Source organism: Mugil cephalus, chromosome 2 (genome assembly GCF_022458985.1).
Source record: "Mugil cephalus isolate CIBA_MC_2020 chromosome 2, CIBA_Mcephalus_1.1, whole genome shotgun sequence".
Classification (NCBI taxonomy): Eukaryota; Metazoa; Chordata; class Actinopteri; order Mugiliformes; family Mugilidae; genus Mugil; species Mugil cephalus.
In genome coordinates, this window is record NC_061771.1 from 4254481 (window position 1) to 4274603 (window position 20123).

At 39.0% G+C, this 20123-nt stretch overlaps 1 protein-coding gene across 1 annotated transcript in view; it reads right to left on the reverse strand.

The window, feature by feature from the left end:
- tusc3 (tumor suppressor candidate 3) overlaps positions 1-20123 on the reverse strand; it is a 58420-nt gene that overhangs the window by 18487 nt on the left and 19810 nt on the right. The window contains exons 2-6 of the mRNA XM_047579689.1: positions 19516-19685; positions 14270-14387; positions 12472-12612; positions 9149-9289; positions 8852-8941 (exon numbers count right to left, since the gene is read on the reverse strand). Coding sequence (XP_047435645.1) covers positions 8852-8941; positions 9149-9289; positions 12472-12612; positions 14270-14387; positions 19516-19685 — 660 coding nt within the window. The remainder of the gene's footprint in view (positions 1-8851; positions 8942-9148; positions 9290-12471; positions 12613-14269; positions 14388-19515; positions 19686-20123) is intronic.

Genomic DNA, 20123 nt, shown 5'->3' on the forward strand with positions numbered 1-20123 from the left:
ACAAAATGACTTTGGAAAAGCTTCCGATCTCACACATCAGTGATTGTATGAGTGTCCAGGGGTGAAGTCTTTTTTCTCAATACTAGAAAGAATCACACCTTACTTTTTCACACTTTTGTAAAGCACTGCGCACTACACGTTACCTCAACATCAGGCTATGTGCAAGAGCTGTGCTTGAGCAATGAAACGTTCCTTTCCTTAGCTCAGCGCTTCCAATTAATCTGATGGATTAGAATGCAGGGGTTCCATTCATTAGTGTGCAGAGCTGAGAGTGTGCATGTTTAAGTCTAGCTAAGCATATGTATACTCAGATTCTGTAAGGACGTGTGTGTTTGCCAAAGATACTGGGGAGAATTTGTCTGAGTAAGAAAAGTGAGTTTGTTCATTAGAAATAAGTATACCGAGGTGGCTCTAGAGGTAATGCAACAGTCACACTGTAATCTGCACTCTCTCTCAGACTGAATCAATCACACTTACTTATACGCTACAGAATAAGCTTACGTTGTATTATCATAAGTGCTGCTTCGTCAGAAATCGTGCAAGAAAAGGCCAGTTTCACGTTTATTTAAATGACAATAAGATGAGAAAAAGGATTTAGTGAAGACAGTGATATAACATATAAAGGACGCAAGCGATCAATGTTTCTGTCATCAAACCACTGCCACATACATTGAGCCATATTTCTAATCGATATTTCATTATTCAAACATTGAATTAGAAATTCCCCAAGAAAGTTCCCAATTTAAAACTCCAGATGACATGTCCTGCACTTGACACTGCATTTTCTCAAATGTGCAAGGAGGGGGGGCTCTAGCTCAGTTTTTACAGGAAGCACAACAAATATCACCCTGCTAGCCTTTTCACAGGGAAAATTCATCTTGTAAATGTCTGACTTGAAACAAGTACCATCTAAAGCAATATCTGCACGCCTAAAATGGAAAAGGCATCTGATCGCATCCATCAGAAGTCAGAAGTTCCAGTGCTTCACAATATTTATTTGAAAGACCACATAAAACCCTGTACTTAAAGTTCAGCTTTAAGGTCTGAATCTGCACTTTGAGACAGTGGTGAGGTCTAATGCTTTTTTTATTGATCATTTATACTTTATCAATACTACAAAATGTTGATAATCCCAATTGCAGCAGACACAGTTTGATCTATTATATGCTTAAATAATAAAAGCACACACAGTCCAAATGATTGCTAAAGGAGAAGACTGTCAATATTTCATGCTTTAGTTACTATCATCAAATCCCAACATTGATTTGTCTTTTCGAATTTGGACACTTTCCTCTTTGGATGTCTTATATATGGAACTCTCCACAGCTCACATTAATGACACCTCGGGAAAAAATGTATACACTTGGCACAATATTGCTGTATCTTTGAAACAGATGCTGTAATCTCAAGTTTAGCCTTCTGGCTTTGATGTCTGCAGATTTCTGGTCGCTTCTGTTATGTCTATGTCCCTCTATATGTTTGTCTTGTCTTTCGCGTTTGTATTGTGTTCTTATATATCAGTGTATGTGTGTTCTCTTTTCTCCCCCCTTTCCCTCTGTTCATACATGCTAGGACACGTTACTTTGTCTTGGTCATGCTATGTGTATCTGAAAAACGTAACATGATGGCACTTTACAATGTATGACACTATTGTTCTAAATAAAAACAAATAAATCAGCAGATCTACCCTTAATTAGTGTTATTCAAACACACATTTGTTCCCTTTTCTTGCAACAAAACTATTATACAATCACTGGTGTAATTTAAGTGCACCGCATGCTGACACGCACATTTCCTTTATTTTAAATAGGCTTCCAAAGGCTGAATAAATTTAGGCAGGTACATGCTGGGAGCTGTCTGGTACAACCGCAGTCAACTACTGCTTCAATTAATCTGATGGATTAGTTTTGTGTTTGTGTGTTTTTTTAAGGCTGCAATGTCTGCAAATGAGGACGCAACATCAAGTCTGTTTGCCTTTTAATAATGTATAAAATGATGTATGTGCAAATAAAAGCAATTGCATTCTAGAGTAGGTCAATATCAGTCATTGTATTTGTATTGAAGTCAATGTGTTCACAAGCTACATTTTAATTAGCGTGTTGTCAGTTTACAAGCATAAATCTTATGAATATGTCTTAAAAGCTGTGGGAAATGTTATGGACATATTTAGTATTCTGATAGATTAGTTCAGTTAAAAGTATCAAGAATTTAATACCAATCACCTCAAGGATAATATACTATTATTTCATTACAGTAACAGAGTTTTTTCATTTTCAGGTTATTAGTATCAAGATGAATAGACACCGATCAGGCATAACATTATACATACATACAAACATACATGGATAGGAGTAGTAATGCTGTATGTTGTAAATGTCACACTTAACATCAAACGCAGCTACATCAACAACGATAAACCAACGTATATGAACAATGACCATCCTTGGGCCCATCGTTTCTCTTTGGGCTCGATCATTCTCTATCCAAAATAAAACTATTGTACAGTTAACTGTTAATAGCTGTGGGGCAGATAACCTTTACAAATAGCTATATTCATCCTTTTCCGTCCTGCATCATGCATTTGGGCGTGTGTGTGTGTGTGTTGTTTGTTAAAGGTCAGGAGGCGCTCAGACAGGAAGAGGCATAAATGAAAAGTCAACAAAGCAGAAAGAACAGTGAGGAGAAAGAGTAAGTAATGGAGAAGAGGGGAGATGGAGTGTAAATATGTGCTGCATTTATATAAACAAAGGATGGGGTGTGAGCGTGTGTGCTGCTCCAAATAGGTATGACAGGCGATCTAGGAAGTGAACCTCACAAAAGACAACGGGTAACAGTGACCACTCAATACCTACAACACAAAATTAGAAGAGCAGTGTGAAAGGTCTCAGACATTTGGAGGGTGATACAGCATGATGTGACGTAAGTAAAAGACTATTAAAAGTTATATATTCTAACTGGAACTCCTGATTGATAGCTAGAGTAACAGGATTTAAATGTTTCTTAATTAAAAAAGAAATGTCTTACAGAATCTAAATAATTTGTGGTCTTAGCACGCGGATCTGAAAACATATGGGCGGTGATTAATCCAGAACAGCAGAGGGACTATGGGCAGGTTCAGCGATCCTTCATTTCAACAAATATGTCAGCCTATTTTAGAGAATTTGAAAACCTCATTATCTACTCACTGTTTCTGCAGTTCAGCGTTTACTCCGTAGAGAGAGTTCTGTTTAATTAACTAAGACTAAGACTAAGGTTAGGGTTACCATGTCACACTGGCATTTAAAACTGCTACCTATAAAAAACTACCACCTCCATCTGTATGGAAATTGGCAGAATGGGTAGATTCACATGTGATGGTGAAGCATATCCCTGTCATTTTTGACACTGAAATTTTCATCACTTATCAGTGACAACCTGTTTAGACATGTGATACTCAACATGGTGGAAGCTACTGTAGTTAATCAACTGTGTTGTACACTGAGCTTTTCTGAATCCAGCTCTGGAGCAGTAAAAACAGATGATAATGCTTCAAATACACAATGTTTCTAGATTTAGGTGCATCAAGTTAATATCACATCAGTAGGCATGACATATGTGACGCTGAATTAAATGTTACATCTAACATGTTACTTTTTATTTCCCTTTTAAACACTGATAATTCTCTATACAGTGAACAATAAATTCACTTTAAATGTTTGTATGTATCACACATTATTAAATCAGAGTCTGCAACAGATGTTTCTGTTTTGCTACCCAGTTTTGAAGTCTCCAAGTTTTGTGTTCTAATATCACTCTGTGTGTTTCAGCAGGAAGAAACCCTTCTAATTAAAAGTAAATTGAAATATTTCTTCTGCCATATCTTACATTATTTAGTTAAAGCCCTGAAAATGACAGTTGACCGTTGATATCTGGACTCATCAGCCGAACAAACTCCTTCCATTCAACAGTTCCCTCAGTCAGTAATATGGAGGGACATTCTGTTTCTTCTCTTACTTCACATTTATGTTATTGCTGTGTACAAACAAGCCATTTTAAGCCAGTTTGCAGGTTTATCTAATTTAACGTGTAATGCTCCCAGAAATTTAAATAAAGCTCATATATTTAACACACTCTTTTGAGAATCAGTCAAAATGATGATCCAGAGAAGTAACGATGCTCTACATGTTCTACTGAAGACACAGCTAAGGTGCAAAGTCAGACTGAACCCCTCCTTCCTTTCTCTCCTTCTGGGGATTGGTGTTTAAAGTATGTTTATGACCAAGGGGTCCTCAATGTCTCCTGGTCAGAGCAGACAAAAACACAGCTCAAAACACAGCCACATACAACTATCCTCTTCCTCTACGTGGAGGTGAGCAAGTGCAGATCAAATATAAAACAGTATTTTCATTCATAACATACAGAAACACACAGATGGGCCCTGCAGGCCAAAAGACAGGTGTCTGCAGAGAGTCATCGAAACTGACAACAGAGTTTCTGTAAAATATGAAAGGTTAGCAGTAATGATGAAAGGCCTGCTACCATAAGCCAGCAGCTCATCATGGGAAATCATCTGGCTTTATGGAAATGTCACCAGCTAAGACTATTGACATAGACCATTCGGGCATAACATTATGACCATTGTCTAATATTGTGTAGGTCTCCTTTGTGCCTCCAAAACAATGACTCATCAGAGAATGGACATGGGTCTTCTGAGGGTGTCCTGTGGTGTCTGGACACAAAGTGTTGTTAGTGGGGGTCTTTGGGTCCTATGGGTTGAGGGGAGGGGCCTCTGTGGATCATCCCACAGATGCTTGATCAGTTTGGGATCTAGTGAATTTGGAGGCCAGGTCAACACCTTGTGCTGTTCCTCATGTTTTTTTAGTTGTTCCTAGTGTGTTCCTTGTGTGTGTCTGTGTCAGGCTGCATCCTGCTGGGGACGTCTGCTGTCATCAAGGAGTGTCATTGCTATGGGGTGGGGGTGTCTGGTCTGGTCTAGGTGGCTGGTACATGTCTAAGTAATGTCCACTTAAATGTCCAAAAGTTTCCTAGAAGAACACTGGATTGTCACAAGATGGTCAATGTTATTCACTTCTCTTGGTTGAGAGGAAAAACATTAACAAAAATGACTCATCAAGACATTCACCAATGTCACAATATAACCCGAGCTTCCCTCATTAGACATGATTCAACGCACACCTTTTACTGTGAAATCTCCTCTCTTAACGTTTACGTTATTGTCTTTCCTCAAACAAACTCTAAACCTGTGCAGTTTCGTGTGTGACATTTCTTTTCTCTCCCTTATCTGTGAACATAATTGTAGTATTTTGGCTGGGTGTGTGTGAGCTTGGCTTAATTGTGTGTGCATGTGTGTCATAAGATATGTGTCTGTTGAAGTACCTTTCAATGTGTGCGTGTTTGCTGAAGCACAACTCCATGTCCCGGAGATAGAGTGTCTGAGCAGAAATGAGCCAGCCGTATTTTTTTTGGCTGCACAGCAAGAGACACACTACAATTTCATCTCTTTCGTTGCGCCATTTGTCAGTTGACAAATCCTTTCAATATAGTCTACCTGGTCTCGCCTGCTCATCATTTTAAAGGAATTACACTGTCTGGGGAGAAAGGAAGATTAGAGAAGAAGTGGAGAGAAAGTAGCTTGAAAAGGGGGTTTTGGGGGAGAGAACAGGAAAGGAGATAGGTATCTTTTCAATACCAATTGTCCTGTTAAAGCCATCCACTATCACAGTATGGGGAGAGCAAGAAGGACTTAAGGATGAGGGGGAAATGAGGCCGAGGTGAGGGTCATTAATATGATAATATGATGTAGCTATCCCTCACACTATTTTGGCCGTTCAGTTCTAAAGTAGCAATCTGGCTTTGAAGTTCAGGCAAATGTGGTCGAGCATGTCCTCTAGTTCACTCCACACTACTCTAGGTCAATGAGGCTATTATGAGGCCTTCAAGGCTACTTCTTCAAATAATTCACAAGTCACAAGAAGGCCACACTAGTGGTCAAACATATACGCAGTCTTCCCTTTATCAATACACCTGTGCTCCACTGTTCAAGGTGTGTGATGCCACCGCACATATAACTGAGCAGTGATGGCAGTAGTTGCCCTTCACTAGAGGTTGGATCTTGCTCAATGCTGACATAAATGTGGATGTGAAAGTACATAATGTTTCACTCTTGGTTTATTTATAAAAAAGGAGGTAAAGGTGTAAACACATACATCAGGATCAGACTACGTTTCTTAGGTAACCATTTCTCATCCCTGTTAATCTTTTGATATAGAGAACTGCAGACTGTTCCACAGGCAAAGATCTTTACTGGTCATCTGTTTAACTGCAGTACAACATCATTTCTCAGAGTAAATGTATCACAGGTGCTGTTATGTATCAGAACAAATTTGCAGTATCACACATTACTGTTAAAATTAGTCTCTGTAGCTTTCAAACATTCTTTGAAAGCTCCGTCCTTCTTTGGATTTAGCTGGTCTGTACTCTGAAACCAGCTTAATGACATTGAGCGGATGGCTGTGTGTGGGCAATACCATCTATTGCTCCTATTAATTCTGAACATAACCTCTTCTCACTAAGCATGTTTGGGGCCATGGTCACGCTGCAGAACATATTTGGGAGCAATCAGATGCCTCCCTAGAACAGGCATCTGAAGTATTCTATTCTTAGTAGCGCATTGCTGAAAAAGAGTATAACTTTACGAGTTCAAAGTGGTGCGGTTTAACAATATGTATGCGGCTCACTAAGATTACAAATCCCCTTTTACCGAGAACACAATACGGTGCTAAGAAGTTATAGAACATGGATAAGATGTAATTCAGGAAACAAAATGAGATACTTTTTGCTCTCACTTGCCTCAGAAGTTGAATTTGTTGTGTGACAAAATCTCTATATCCTCAACTCTTTGGGTAAACTCATAGTTTCTAACGTTCACAGGGCTCACAATGGGGCGTCCCATAGGCTCCTCAGCCTTGCTGCACTAAACTGGCTTAATTTGGTTTTTGCTTGCTCAGTAATAAATCATTTATGACCTAGTCACCTGTGCATATGAATCAGATGCCTATGGCTATCGCTTCCTAAAAATATTGAATTAAATTCTGTCTTTGTTTAAAATGCTGTTTCAACACTTGATTAAGTCAAAGCTTTAATGCTGCCCTCGTCGGTCAGCTCGGTTCATGCCAAGGCAAGAACAAGAGAGCAAGAGAGTTCAGAAGAGGCAGGAAAGTATGAATGTCTCAAATGAGCTGAGTGCAGCTGGATATAAGAAGTTCCAACAACTCCAAGTAAAGCACTCACAAGAAAAGAATATTGTCTGATGCATGCTGATAGTATGATTGTATGTACCTGCATTGTGTTTAATTAAGTGTATCATGACAATGTTACAAAACTAAAAACAAAAGTGTCAAACAAGGATTTCACTTCCATGACAACATGCATATTTCATTTAGGTTTTAAGGGGGCATAATTTCTATCTGCAACGATATCATTTCCAAATGGAGACGCAGTGCAAGAATAAATGAAAAAGAGCAACAAGAGGGCACTGGAAATGACAAGGAAATTAAAAGAAGAGGTGAAGGGTGCATTAGAGAGCTACATCAGATGAGAGTGTAAATCATTTGTTGTCAAACAGGCTGAACAATGAAACAGAGCCAACGGTGTCTGACAAACAGAGTGGCTTTTACACCGAACAAGAGAGAGTGACCATACAGGACAGTTTTGTTGTTTTAGATATTTTCTTTCTCCTTGCTACAGTACGCTGCTGTGTGGTAGTGTATATTCTGTCAGTGCTGGCTACAGAGAACACAAGTCCCTTTCCCTCACTGCAGGAGATGAATGGACTTTTCTTCTAATAACCTTGCTCTTCTCTACACTCATATGTGTGACCCCATGCATCACGCGCCGGTGAAGGGCTTATGTGCATGCGAGTGTGAAAAAGCACATGTAATATTGTGCATGTATAATATCAGGCACATAACATGTTTCGAACGCAGATGCCCTTCCCCGTTGTCTTTCTTCTACCCTCCCCTTTTCCACACACATATCTCTCTGTTCCATCCCTTTCTCAGTTTTTCTCATATTTTTATTTTAATTTCACACTTGAGTGAACAAACTTAAACGATGACCAGCAAACCGATACCTCCAAGTGTGTGTGTTACCACACATTTTGGTAGTAAAGTGGTATTTGTTCCTAAAAACTGAGAAACTGTATAAAACAGAGGAGGGGTTATATTAAAAAAGGCAGAAAGAAACGTGCCATCTCTTTCTTTTTCATCCAAGACAACCGGGATGTCTCAAGGGTATATTAACACACAATGAGCGCTCCCAGCTGTCCAGTCAAACACACACAGTCCCAGCAGCGACCTGTTAGCAGGGGGTAATGGTACGGAGCACATTTGACTCAAGGTCAATAACCATACAGATGTTCCTATCACTTACCTAAAGCAGCCTCACTTATAATGCTGTAAAACAGATTCATCTCAACTCCTGAAGTACTGCTTTTACTGAAAACACATCTACAAGCTGGAAGGAACATACAGAACACGGGACAAAGAAAAACAGAGTAGGGTGAAAGGAGGTTAATAAAGAGATGGGCGGAGATGATGTATAACTGGAATGATGTGTAAAATGTCAATAAACACAGACATGCCAATCATTTAAACTTGTATTTTAGTCAAGATTTAAGCAGATGTATATGTATGTATACATCTATGTAGAAGTCTTTCGAATCATTGTGTTCTGTTTTTATTTACATCTTACACAGCTTGTTTTGAAACTGAGTTGTAGAAATAAAGAGGAACAAACCGATGGATAGATTACACATTAATACGCAGACACAGGGAGTAAAGGTAAGTCCTACCACTTGGCCGTTCTGCGGGTTCTTGTGGGCGTAGGGAGGACCTCGGATGTGATTCCACATCTGACCGGATGTCATTGCAAAAACCACACACTGTATTACAGACAGATGGACAATGAAACACGAGCACAGAGAGGACAAAGAGGGTAAAAGAACATTAGTGTGGAAGTAAAATAAACAAGTAAATTATAGATTTCTTTTGTTGAACACAGCACTGTGGTTTCTGACAGAACATATATTTTGACTTTTTGCACAGCTGCTACCTTAAAACTCATGTGTGTGTCAGTGTGGGCATCATACCAGTGCAGCCATGGCCCAGCCAGTCTTGTTGTAAATGAATTCCAAGTTGTTCCTTCTCAGATAAAGCAGACCTCCAACCAGAGACACTAAAAGAGCCAAAGCAATGGTGCCTGAATAATTAGGAGGACGGAAGACACGGATCTGAAAGGATAGAAAGACATAAAGAGACACACAAGTGAATATGTACCTGTTAACTGGATAGTGACAAAGGACTAACTATTCAATTATAGCATTTCACTGTAATACTGAATAAATGAATGAATACTGTCAACATACAGTACTTCCTTCAATAATTCCTTTACTAGTCTGTACTAAGATTTTTTTTATTATTTAATTGGTGGGAAGCTGTCCCCAAACCACAATCATCACAATTTTAATTTTCAAAAGATAAAACGTTGAATTTGTTGATTTAAACCTTGAGATGAACCACATTGTTCTTCTTACAAACTGTCAAAATCAATTAGTGAATCAATGTCAAATATTAGATTTTAAAGTGAGTCACTTCTTTAATGTTGGAGAAGCACATATAAGGCAGGTTTAAAGCACCAATGTCTGTTTACAAAATGCAAACTAAAAAGAAACATGTGATCAAAAATGTTCAGTCTTTTTTAAAGAAATAACAGACGGTACTATAGTAACATGAATCTTTATGTGGGAACACATCAATAAAATAGATTTTCTTCATAAACAAATGACTGACAAATATAAGGAGACATAATGTCAAATAATGATTTAAGCAAAAAGGTTAAAAAAGCATCAGAGTAAAGAGCTTTGAATATTTGAATAGAGACTACATCAACACCAACAATAAATGAACAAATTCCGACCTTGTCTTCAAGACAGGATCCGACTAGCAAACAACACTTTTACAAACCACATCATTCACACACTACAATCATTTTACTGACTGGATTCAACAGGGACTCAACTGAATGGTAAAGCTCTGCTAGTTGAATCGGCGTTGCTGTCAAAAACATAGTGATTTCATTGACTATGACCAGTATATGTAAGCAGAGAACCTACGCTCAGATGTCCTCTTAACTCCTTAAACAAAAAGCCTGTACGTTAAACGACACAGAATAAAAGTTAAAACAAAATCATTTTGTAGAGTGTAGAGTGTGTGGGGTTTTGATGTTATTCAAGTTATTACAAGAGTTTTCTTTTATGTAAAAATGTGCCAACTGTCAGCTAAAGCACAAAATCAGTCCCATTTATAGCTTAAGCTTTTCAACACAAATGTCACAGAAAGAGTCATTTACTCAAACAGCAAGAGTTGAAACGCTTAAAGGGACTGTCAGTATAAATAAATGCAAAAATATTACTTGATACTTGTAGTATGCAAGTGTTTCTTTGGCAGTGTCTTTATTCTCATACCACATGTGTTCATGATATTGTTTAAGCAATGGTTGATTGCTCAGTACAAGTTTTATCGGTGAGATTCCTTCCTTTCATTTAATATTAATTGTGACCTTCCTTGTGGACGACAGATCCAGTCCTGCTAAGCACGGTGGACACGTGGCACAAAGAAGTTCTGGCAGTTTTTTCACAAATGCTGCTTTATCAGTGCTGAAACACATACTCTATAATTCAAATATAAAAATACATAAATATGAATGTCATCTGGTTTTGCAAAAAGCTAATTTTGGAGGACTGGAACTGGATGGACGAACGATCTATCACCTTAAGTTGCTGCAAATTTTTAAAATGTACTTTTTGTTTTTATTTATTTTTGACACGGTAATTTCTTCATTGTATGATCCTTTTTTAAATATATTTTTATAGTCTTTCTTGTTAGGGGGGGTTGTTTAGTGGTATTGCTCAGTAGGAAAGTACTCACCATTTAGGGCATTATACAAAAATCCTTCTCATGTAATTTCAGTTGGTTTCTCTGGTGTTGTTCAATGTGCATGTGTGTAACCATTAAGTCCAAGCAACTAAGACAGAACACGCATGTGTCAACAACGGAGATTAGAAAAACTGTTTACCATCTGCTGCTGTTATTGTACTGAAATGACATATAATTCAGGAAGCAATAGAGAGCAATAGCAGCCTAGTCATGACCTAGTGTGTACGTGTAGAGAAACATAAAGATGCATCTCTTAAAGGTATACAAAGAATGTACTGCGCCGCCTACTTTTAGTCTTCCACTTTAAATTCCACTTTAATATGCAAGTTTGTAAAACCCTACAGCGCATTGCACTTTCATGATATTAATTCATTCAGAGATTTAAAATTATATGACTGAGCACTTTGCAACAGAATGGAAATGACCAGCACAACTGTAAGACTGAGTACACACATTTGCACAACAGTTGAGGCCCCTTTCTGTCCATTTTATCATTCATGGAAACATCTGCACAAAAGAAACACACGGCTTTCCATTTCAGTTCCTCCTTCACACAAATGTATTCGTATCTTCTGATCATACACCTGTCCTTCCTTTTTATCCCCTTTTCTGTTCTGTTCTTAATTCATGCAGTAAAGTCACACTGAAGTGCCTGAATGCTAGCACTTAGTGTAAGTGCTCCACATCGTCTCCTCTGAAAGGCAACCCTTTGAATCCAGACCCATCAACAGGATGCCAGCAGTGAGCTTGGACAATGTGTGGTGCTATTTGACCGATAGGTTCTTCAGGGACAAAGAAATTGTTGTCTTGTAAGCTGAGGCTGGGACTTGATCTCTCTCTGGTGTCAACAGCTTAAGTGTCTATATGCAAGGACGCTGAACACACATGTGCATGTGTACCACCGAGTTCTCAAAGCTTAAAAACAACATCATAGTCAACGTCTAATCTGCTGTTGCAAGTGTCCCTGAATCTAGGTTCAAAAAACACTGCTCTCCTGTTTGGACTTTTAGACTTCTGAGTCAATTTGATGCCATAGCCACGGCTACAGTGCAGACCCTAGCACTGTAGCCCGACCTGCACCTCCCCACAAATGTAACTTTGCGTAAATAAATGTAAATTCGGAGAAAGTTTCAGTCACCATTGTTGAAAGTGAACCAGGAAGCAGAAACAAAAATGAACCCGAGGGGCCAAAAAGACACAGCGCCGACTAGTGTTTGGATGGTGTTTCTACAGAGCGAGTCAGACTGATGAGGCCTAAGTAGAAATGGAACTCACTGGGGTAGCTACATGTTGCGCTGTCTATGTCCTGCCGTACTCAAGTAACAAGGGCTGTGAGAATGAATCGTGCTGGAACTAGAAGGTAATATTAACTAAACTGGTGGTGTGTTTACCAGATTTTTTAAACGTCTTTTAAAAGTGCTTTTATTCTTCTTGTAGATGCACCCGAGTGGATATAAATAGTCTGTTGACGTAGTACCTGAACATCTGTGCGGTCTGCAATCCACTTGGCCAGCTGCTCTGAGGCAAAGCCAATCCTTTGGAGGTCAAATGTGTCCGCCCTCTTTGGCTTTCCCTTAGCCGGGAAATGCATGAAGGTTGGAGCGCTGTTCATGTTCAGCTGGGGAGAAAGGTGGAAAATGAATGGGGTGTTAATGACGTTCATGATTTACCACACACAACATATCACAAAGAGAGATCGCAAAATCTTCATCTTCTGGAGTGTTCAGTCTCCAACATGCCTTAACATTCATTCATTTACTGTCTGCGTTTTTCCATCCAAATATCAGCTTTTTAACTAGTCTTTTGAAAATCGGAGGCTGAATGGGAAAAAATGTTGTTTCCTTGACAATGCCTGACCTCCGTTTTGCCCTCTATATACTCTACATACTTGTTTACACATGGAAAACAACGGGTTCTTTGTACAAAGTTTTTTCATTGCCTTAGTTATTGCAGGGAATAATTATTGCGTTCACACAGTTTAATGAGCTACTCATTATCATGGTGACTCAAAATATATATCCGCCAGCAGTTTCGATTAATATTTCTTTAGTGCCAAGAAGGAAAGAGAAGAGCAAAGGTGCAAACACCTTCCTGCCAATGCTGTCAGCATAAAACTATAAAAACTACACGATTTTTGAGATGTAAAAAAAGTCTGTGGATCTACAAACAGGCAGACTCATAGATATTACTACTGTAAGACACAATTAGAAATACAGAAAACATAGAAAAGAAAGAGCTGTAGCTGTAGGAAACAAACAAAACACTAAAAGACATAAATTAGCAAAGGGGAAACAAACACACGCACTTATACATGGACATGGCAACATTCACACAAATAACTAAATAACTGTCATTAAAACCTCAACAGAAAACCTTCACATGACAAGAAAAGATGTGCAGTCACGACAAGCAAATTGCCTTCAGGAAAATTACTGAAGAATTCATAAGAAAGTCAGAGGGAAGAAAGAACCCACTTGAGCGACAGAGAATAAAAAGAAACAAGGGTTAGAAAAAAGTACAAAAATAATAAGACTTCCTGTGACTTTATTTCAAAACCATCGTCACTGGATTAATATGAATTACAATCAAGAGAGACAAACAGAAGCAAAATCTTGAGAAGTTTTCAAGGAGCATATTTTTTAGCGTAAGAAGAATAAAATGAAGTAGGAATAGATTTTGCCGGTGGTTGGTGCTTTTTACAGTTTTTTTTTCACCTCACCACAGAAGACATTGCTACCAACCTTCACAGACACACAGTACATCTTCAGAATTTGCCCAACACTATTCACAGACTGACAATATGGCCACACAGAACAGTGTGTAATGGTTCTACACTTCATCACTGGATCACAAAGAAGTAATAGATAAATGTTATGAATATCTATGAATTAAAATTATTCAGTTGTAAGATTTAAGTCTAGCCATTTATCCTTTTCAATATAGTGGCTCACGGATTATAATCTATTATATTTTATTATGAGTAAGATTACAAGTAATCTAAAGGTCTGGGTTACTGCACAGGACAAATAGCCTACCGAAAGACTGAAAAAAAATAAAAAGTTTCTCAAATATGAATCAGTGTCTCTACAGCTGTGCATACTATAATATTTAACTTGGAGTTGTGTTTTGGTTTTGGACAATCAATCAAAACATTTTTTGTTATAGCACTACTTCGGATGAAAAGCTGACCATGTGCATCAAATATGAAGCGTGAGAGACTGACTGAAGGTTTGAGCAAACACATTTGTAACTTCGCACACTAAATAAGTAGTTACCTGCTGGAAAACATCAGCTCCCTCGTCGTAGTCCACTACGGTGAAGAAGAGCTTGTTGGAGAATGCTGATGAGTAACGCCATGAGTTTGCCAGAACCTGGTACTCCTCATTTGCTTGCCTGGAAACAGCAATATGAGAAAGAACAAGAAGACATGAACTAATATTTACACACAAATGAAGCAAACACAGCACTCTCCAGTGGTTACGGCAAGGAAACAACGTCCACATCTCTTTATTCCTACCACTGTATTTATCATGCTGACAGCCAGCCCTGTCCATTCAGTTCTGTTCATTTTCCTCAGAGATATTTGAGTGAGAGATATAAAAGAAGTTACCAAAGCAATGAGACCCTTGAATATCCACTAGACACCAACATTCAAGATTCAGGTTTGTCTTTGCTATTTAGCTGGAGGTCAAAGAAGGCTGCTGCTCTTGTCTATTTTGTTGTTTTCTTTATCTGTATTCACCAGTTGTATGTCTTACAGAAGTACACCATAGTGCCCAAAGTATTCACTCACTCATCCAAATAACTGAATCCAGGTGTTCCAATCCCTTCCATGGTCACAGGTGTATAAAATCAAACACCTAGGCATGTAGACTGCTTCTACAAACATTTGAGAAAGAATGGGTTGCTCTCAGGGGCTCAATGAATTCCAGTGTGGTACTGTGATAGGATGCCACCTGTGCAACAAGTCTGAATATTCCACAGTCAACTGTCAGTGGTATCATAACAAAGTGGAAACGACTGGGAACGACAGCAACTCAGTCACTAAGTGTCATGCCACATAAACTGATGAGCGGAGTCAGTGGATGCTGAGGTACATGGTGCACAGAGGTCACCAACTTTCTGCAGAGTCAGTCGCTACAGACCCCCAGATGTCACGTGGCCTTCAGATTATCTGAAGAACAGTGTGTAGAGGGCTTCACGGAATTGGTTTCCATGGCAAAGCAGCTGCATCCAAGCCATAAATCACCAAATACAGTGCAAAGCGTTGGATGCAGTGGTGTGAAGTACGCCCTCACTGAACTCTGCAAAGACTGCGAGCCAGGTCTTCTCCTCCAACATTAGTGTCTGACTCCACACATGTGTTTCTGGAGGAATGGTCAAAAATTGCCATAAACACACTTTACACATTGCCATAAACACACAAAGGCATCATTCATGTTGAGACCAACAGGGCAAACAATGGAGGACAACCAAAAACCACAACTAGTGCTGTAAAGGCAGATGGGTAAATGAGCGGCGGTAAGCACTGAGGCAGAGTGACAGAGACTCATAAAGGAAACAGGGTCACAAAACAGGGGAACGAGAGAAGGTGATGAAAGTGAGGAAACACTGCAATAGAACCTTGATAACGTCTTCCTCTTTATCCCTTATTTTATGGCATGCGATGTGACTACGTTTTCTTTCCATCTATTCAGAAGCTCATTTGTCATTTTATTTCCATTGCCTTCAAACACAGCCTAATGAAGGAGTTATTTTAACAAGCAATGATAAAACCTCCTCTACTACCATACCCTCCTGATTGAGAAGATAAACACTAAAACGCCAAGATCCCATTTCTCTTGTCTAGTATGCGTTTCACTTGTTTCTGACTTTAGCTTGCCTTCCTTGACTTTGGTTTTGTGCCTTAATGTCAACTGTTGTCTCTTGTGTGGTCTTTAATTAGTGAAAAATCATCTGTCAGGACGTGTTATGTGTGCTCATGTTACATCGTTGTCTTCCTTTGAAGTGTCATTTTAAAAAGTCAGCATATGAAGTTCAAACTCAGGCCAGTGGACCGTCAGGGATTAGAGGGCTGTATGTCTCTGTCTAAGAACACACATATTCTGGAGTTGTTAGAAAGACAGAGATCTAGTTTTTTACCAAGCTTGTAAGCCATGCTTTTAGTATTAAGTCTACTACACCTGGAAGAGGTGTAGCTACATTAAGTAAGTAGCTAATGTAGTGACAAGGTAATATATTTACAGTCAGTCAGTTGGCCAGGTCATTCATTTGAACTTTAAACTTCAGTCATACATGATACACGCTACGTACCAACAACCTTCACACATCATGAGACGTTTAATGATGTAATAAAGCCCAGAATTAAACTCAGAAATACTGTTCCTCAGGACGCCCTAACCAGACTCAATTCTAAGCAGAGTTTGGTGTCATGGTGTCTTTACCAACAAATGCATTAGTGGAATCTAAATCTCTTGCTACTGTGATGGCAGCCATTTTGATGAAAACAAGTTGAACTCCACAGTGCTCAGATGATGTGTATGACTTTGTCACTGTTACCCTTCTGCCTTTTAGAGATCCTTGCCCGGCAAGATCAACTCCCTTTTTTCATTTATATGTGTGTCCCCTAAATCTAAATCTAAATCCTAAACTAAATAATCCTGAAATATTCAAATATGTAAGTAAATAGGGAAAATGTTTGAAAGATAAAAAAAAAAGAACCTGTCTCCTGTTTCAGTGATGTGGACATTTCAGGCTCATTTTACTTTATTTATCCAAAGTTTTCCTTGTATAGGACTATTTTTGTCAGCCCAAACTTTTACCACAATTAACAATACTGGTCTGAACAGAAGTCATCTTAAATTGTACAAATTTGTACAACTGTACAATTTCTTTTGGGGTTTTTAGCAAATGGCTAAGCAATCAGCCAACAGACCTACCACTTAGACATATTCTTGTCTAAAACACGTGTTCATTGTTGAATATTTGCAGAAAATTTGGTCATAAACAGAGAAGTTCCCAAGTGTTCACTTACTGATGGAAACAGAAAATGAAACTGTTCATTCAACAGGAAACATTTAATTGCATATAATCGAGAAAGAATTTGTCCTCAGTGAGAACCATAACCTACTAGAGTGTGACAGTGACTTTGCTTCATGAAATGTAGAAATTAGTTCTGTTGAAACATTTAATAACAAATACCATCATGCACCATGTACCCTGGTAGAATGTCGGTATTGTATAAAAAATGTGAAGCTGCCTAAGCTCACATGTACACAAGGTCTTAGTGTGCACAGTTAAACAGGCTCTCTGCTGATGGTGAGGCTTTTGTAATTTTTAATAATCTGAATGACCGAACCAAAGATAAACAAAGAAACAAACAAAAACTTTTCCCCATTTAAAAATCTTGACAATGTGGAAGAAGTTACCGCTCCACATAACAGTTTAATAGTTACTTCTGGTGGCCAAAGGCTCTAAAACCCTGTGGTGCAACATGCAGATGAAAGTTCAAATGGTCCCCCCCAAAAAATTTGAAAAACCAGATGTCGAGAGGCAAGAGAAACAAGAAAACCAGATGTAGCCACTGTCAAATGTGCTGAGTTAAAGAAATGGTGTAGTGTTTCCCTTCAGTTTGCAGCTAGGTTTGAGATTTTTGTCTATTTTCCAACGTGGTCTCTGTCTGCTGGTGGGTGCCACATAGAAAATACAATTCAAGTAACTAAATTGACTTTTGGGGACGCTCTGACATAGTGGTAGGGGAAACACTGAGATTTCTGTTGTTGATTTTTAGCTAATGAAACAAAAAAAAAGTTTATAGAACAAGAGCAATTCTTAGGAAACAGTTTTAGGATTAGTATGCAGTTTGGTCGTTGGGAGTGATGTGGGAGTACGAACCCCAGTGATTAACCATCTTTTTCAATGCCTGATAGTCCTCTTAAGGCAGTCTCTCAGGTCACCATCTAACATCCATCTCATACTCTTGCTTTTTTCTAATGATGTGACGCTAATGTTAATAAGAAAATGCTTGTGGCAGGGAAAGAGAAGGGGAGAAAGACAGGGGGAGAAACTAACGGGCTGACATTAGTGGTTGCATCTGGCACTTAAATGGAAGTAACTACTTCAGATTGTTATTAAGAGAGAGAAATATCTCAGATATAAACTGGTTAAAACATGTTTGTGTTAGAGTTTAACTCACTGGATGAAAGGCATGTGCATTTGTAGTGTGTTTGAGTAAAAGTAGAATAAATAATAATCATGCAAAAGGAATTCATGTCAGAACAATCAAAACCCAAAAAGAGTTTGTATTGTGTTGCCACTATAACAGCGATGTGTGTCTGTCTGGGTGATGTGTGACGCCGACACGGAAGATGAATAACTTATCTAATCAAGTGACTGATGAAGTAGAAGAGAGGCTGATTAGAGTAACAAGCCGGGTCAGGATGGAGAAGGTCAGTGTTGATTTCATCAACTAGCTGGATGCCCCCTAGGACACCGCATCACGGTCGGCTATCTGCTTTAAGCTACACACACATGAGGCCAAGTTGGCAAGTCATTTTCTATACCTCCACAACAAGACTTTTGAATAGTTTCCACATTTCTCAATACAGGTCTACACAATCTTAATAGTAACAATAATAATAATAATAATAGCTTATATAGCGCCTTTCAAGTTACCCAAGTTGCTTAACAAGACTGCTAAAATGTACCAAACAATAATGCCTTTAAGGTTGAGACTGAGATAATGCCAGAAATCAATCATTCTAAAAACGTAGGCCAGCCACTGTCTTAAGTTGTGATTTAGGTCATTCATAAATTCAAGGACTTCAGTAGAGTGTAATATGAATGTAAAACCAGCAATAAAAGAGAAAGGAAAAACCATCAAGGGAGACAAGAAATGATTATATAATATAGAGAGTGCAGTGTGAAACCTTTGTATTTGCATGCATGCCCCGATTCCACTGACTAAAAGTATCTTTCAGCACCATGGACAGCTCCTCTCATGAGCTGCCCATGTGCTGAAATTAAATAATAAATGCTTGTTGACATAATTTGACTGAGGAAAATAAAAATGACGTTCTTAATCCATGCCAGCATAATCTACCACTTTGCCAGTTTAAAAAATAAACTTGCTACTGGGATTTCTGCTAAATCTTCCTAATGCATAAAATGTTTCGAGCATGGAAGTGGGGAAGTAGGTCTCGACGGCCTTGTCCAGGCTATGATGCCTGGCTGGAGGGCCTTTGATGTGAATGTCAACCTGACCCACAGGTTCTCGTTACATAAGGCCATTTCCCACCGCATGCAAGTCCATATGTATGAGTTCTAGGGCTTTGTGCTTGTGGGTGTGTAAATGTGGATATGACACCCCAAGTGATGAACAGAAGGACAAAAGAACGGATGTATAGTCAGAGCTGTGTCTGGCTGTGGCCCACAGTCAGTGAAGTGGCCTTGCGTGTGCTTTTGTATCTTCGTTCAAAACCAGTTTGAGTTTTCGACCACCAGAGTGTGTGCGGGTACGTACCGACAGACAGAGCACTGCCTTTGAGGCTGCAGGGCAGTGAACATGACGATGACAGAGTAGTTCCTGGGTGGGGCCTTGACGAAACGCCGAAACTTGTCCCCGTTCATCCGGATGACCGAGCGACGAGAGGACCACTCCATCATCTGGTCAACCTTCTCTGACAGCAGGTTCTGAACAGACCGACAAAAAAGATGCAGTCAATTATGATGTTCAGATTTAAGCAGCGGAGTAAATCCTATGCATCCACCAAAGCCATGAAACAGTGGGTTACACATAAAGACATTTTGGGTTTGAAAATTTTGACAGATTTTCCAGCCATAGAAGAAATATGCATTCACAGTCAAGTGTCATAGACATGATAGAAGTACAAATGAAACCAACTTTCTCCAGACAGAAACCGGCCTCCTCGCAGTTTGTCAAAGTCTCTCAAACTCTATGAGGTTCCAACCATTTCATATCTCAGAGAAATCTTGCTATATACTGTACAGGCTGCTTTCAAAGACCAAGGCTGGCAAAAAGGAAGATATGCTCTACATTTTAATAGTTTTGACTCATTGCCTGTATTTACTAAAGCAGTACATACAAAGTATCTGGAATACAACCAAGCC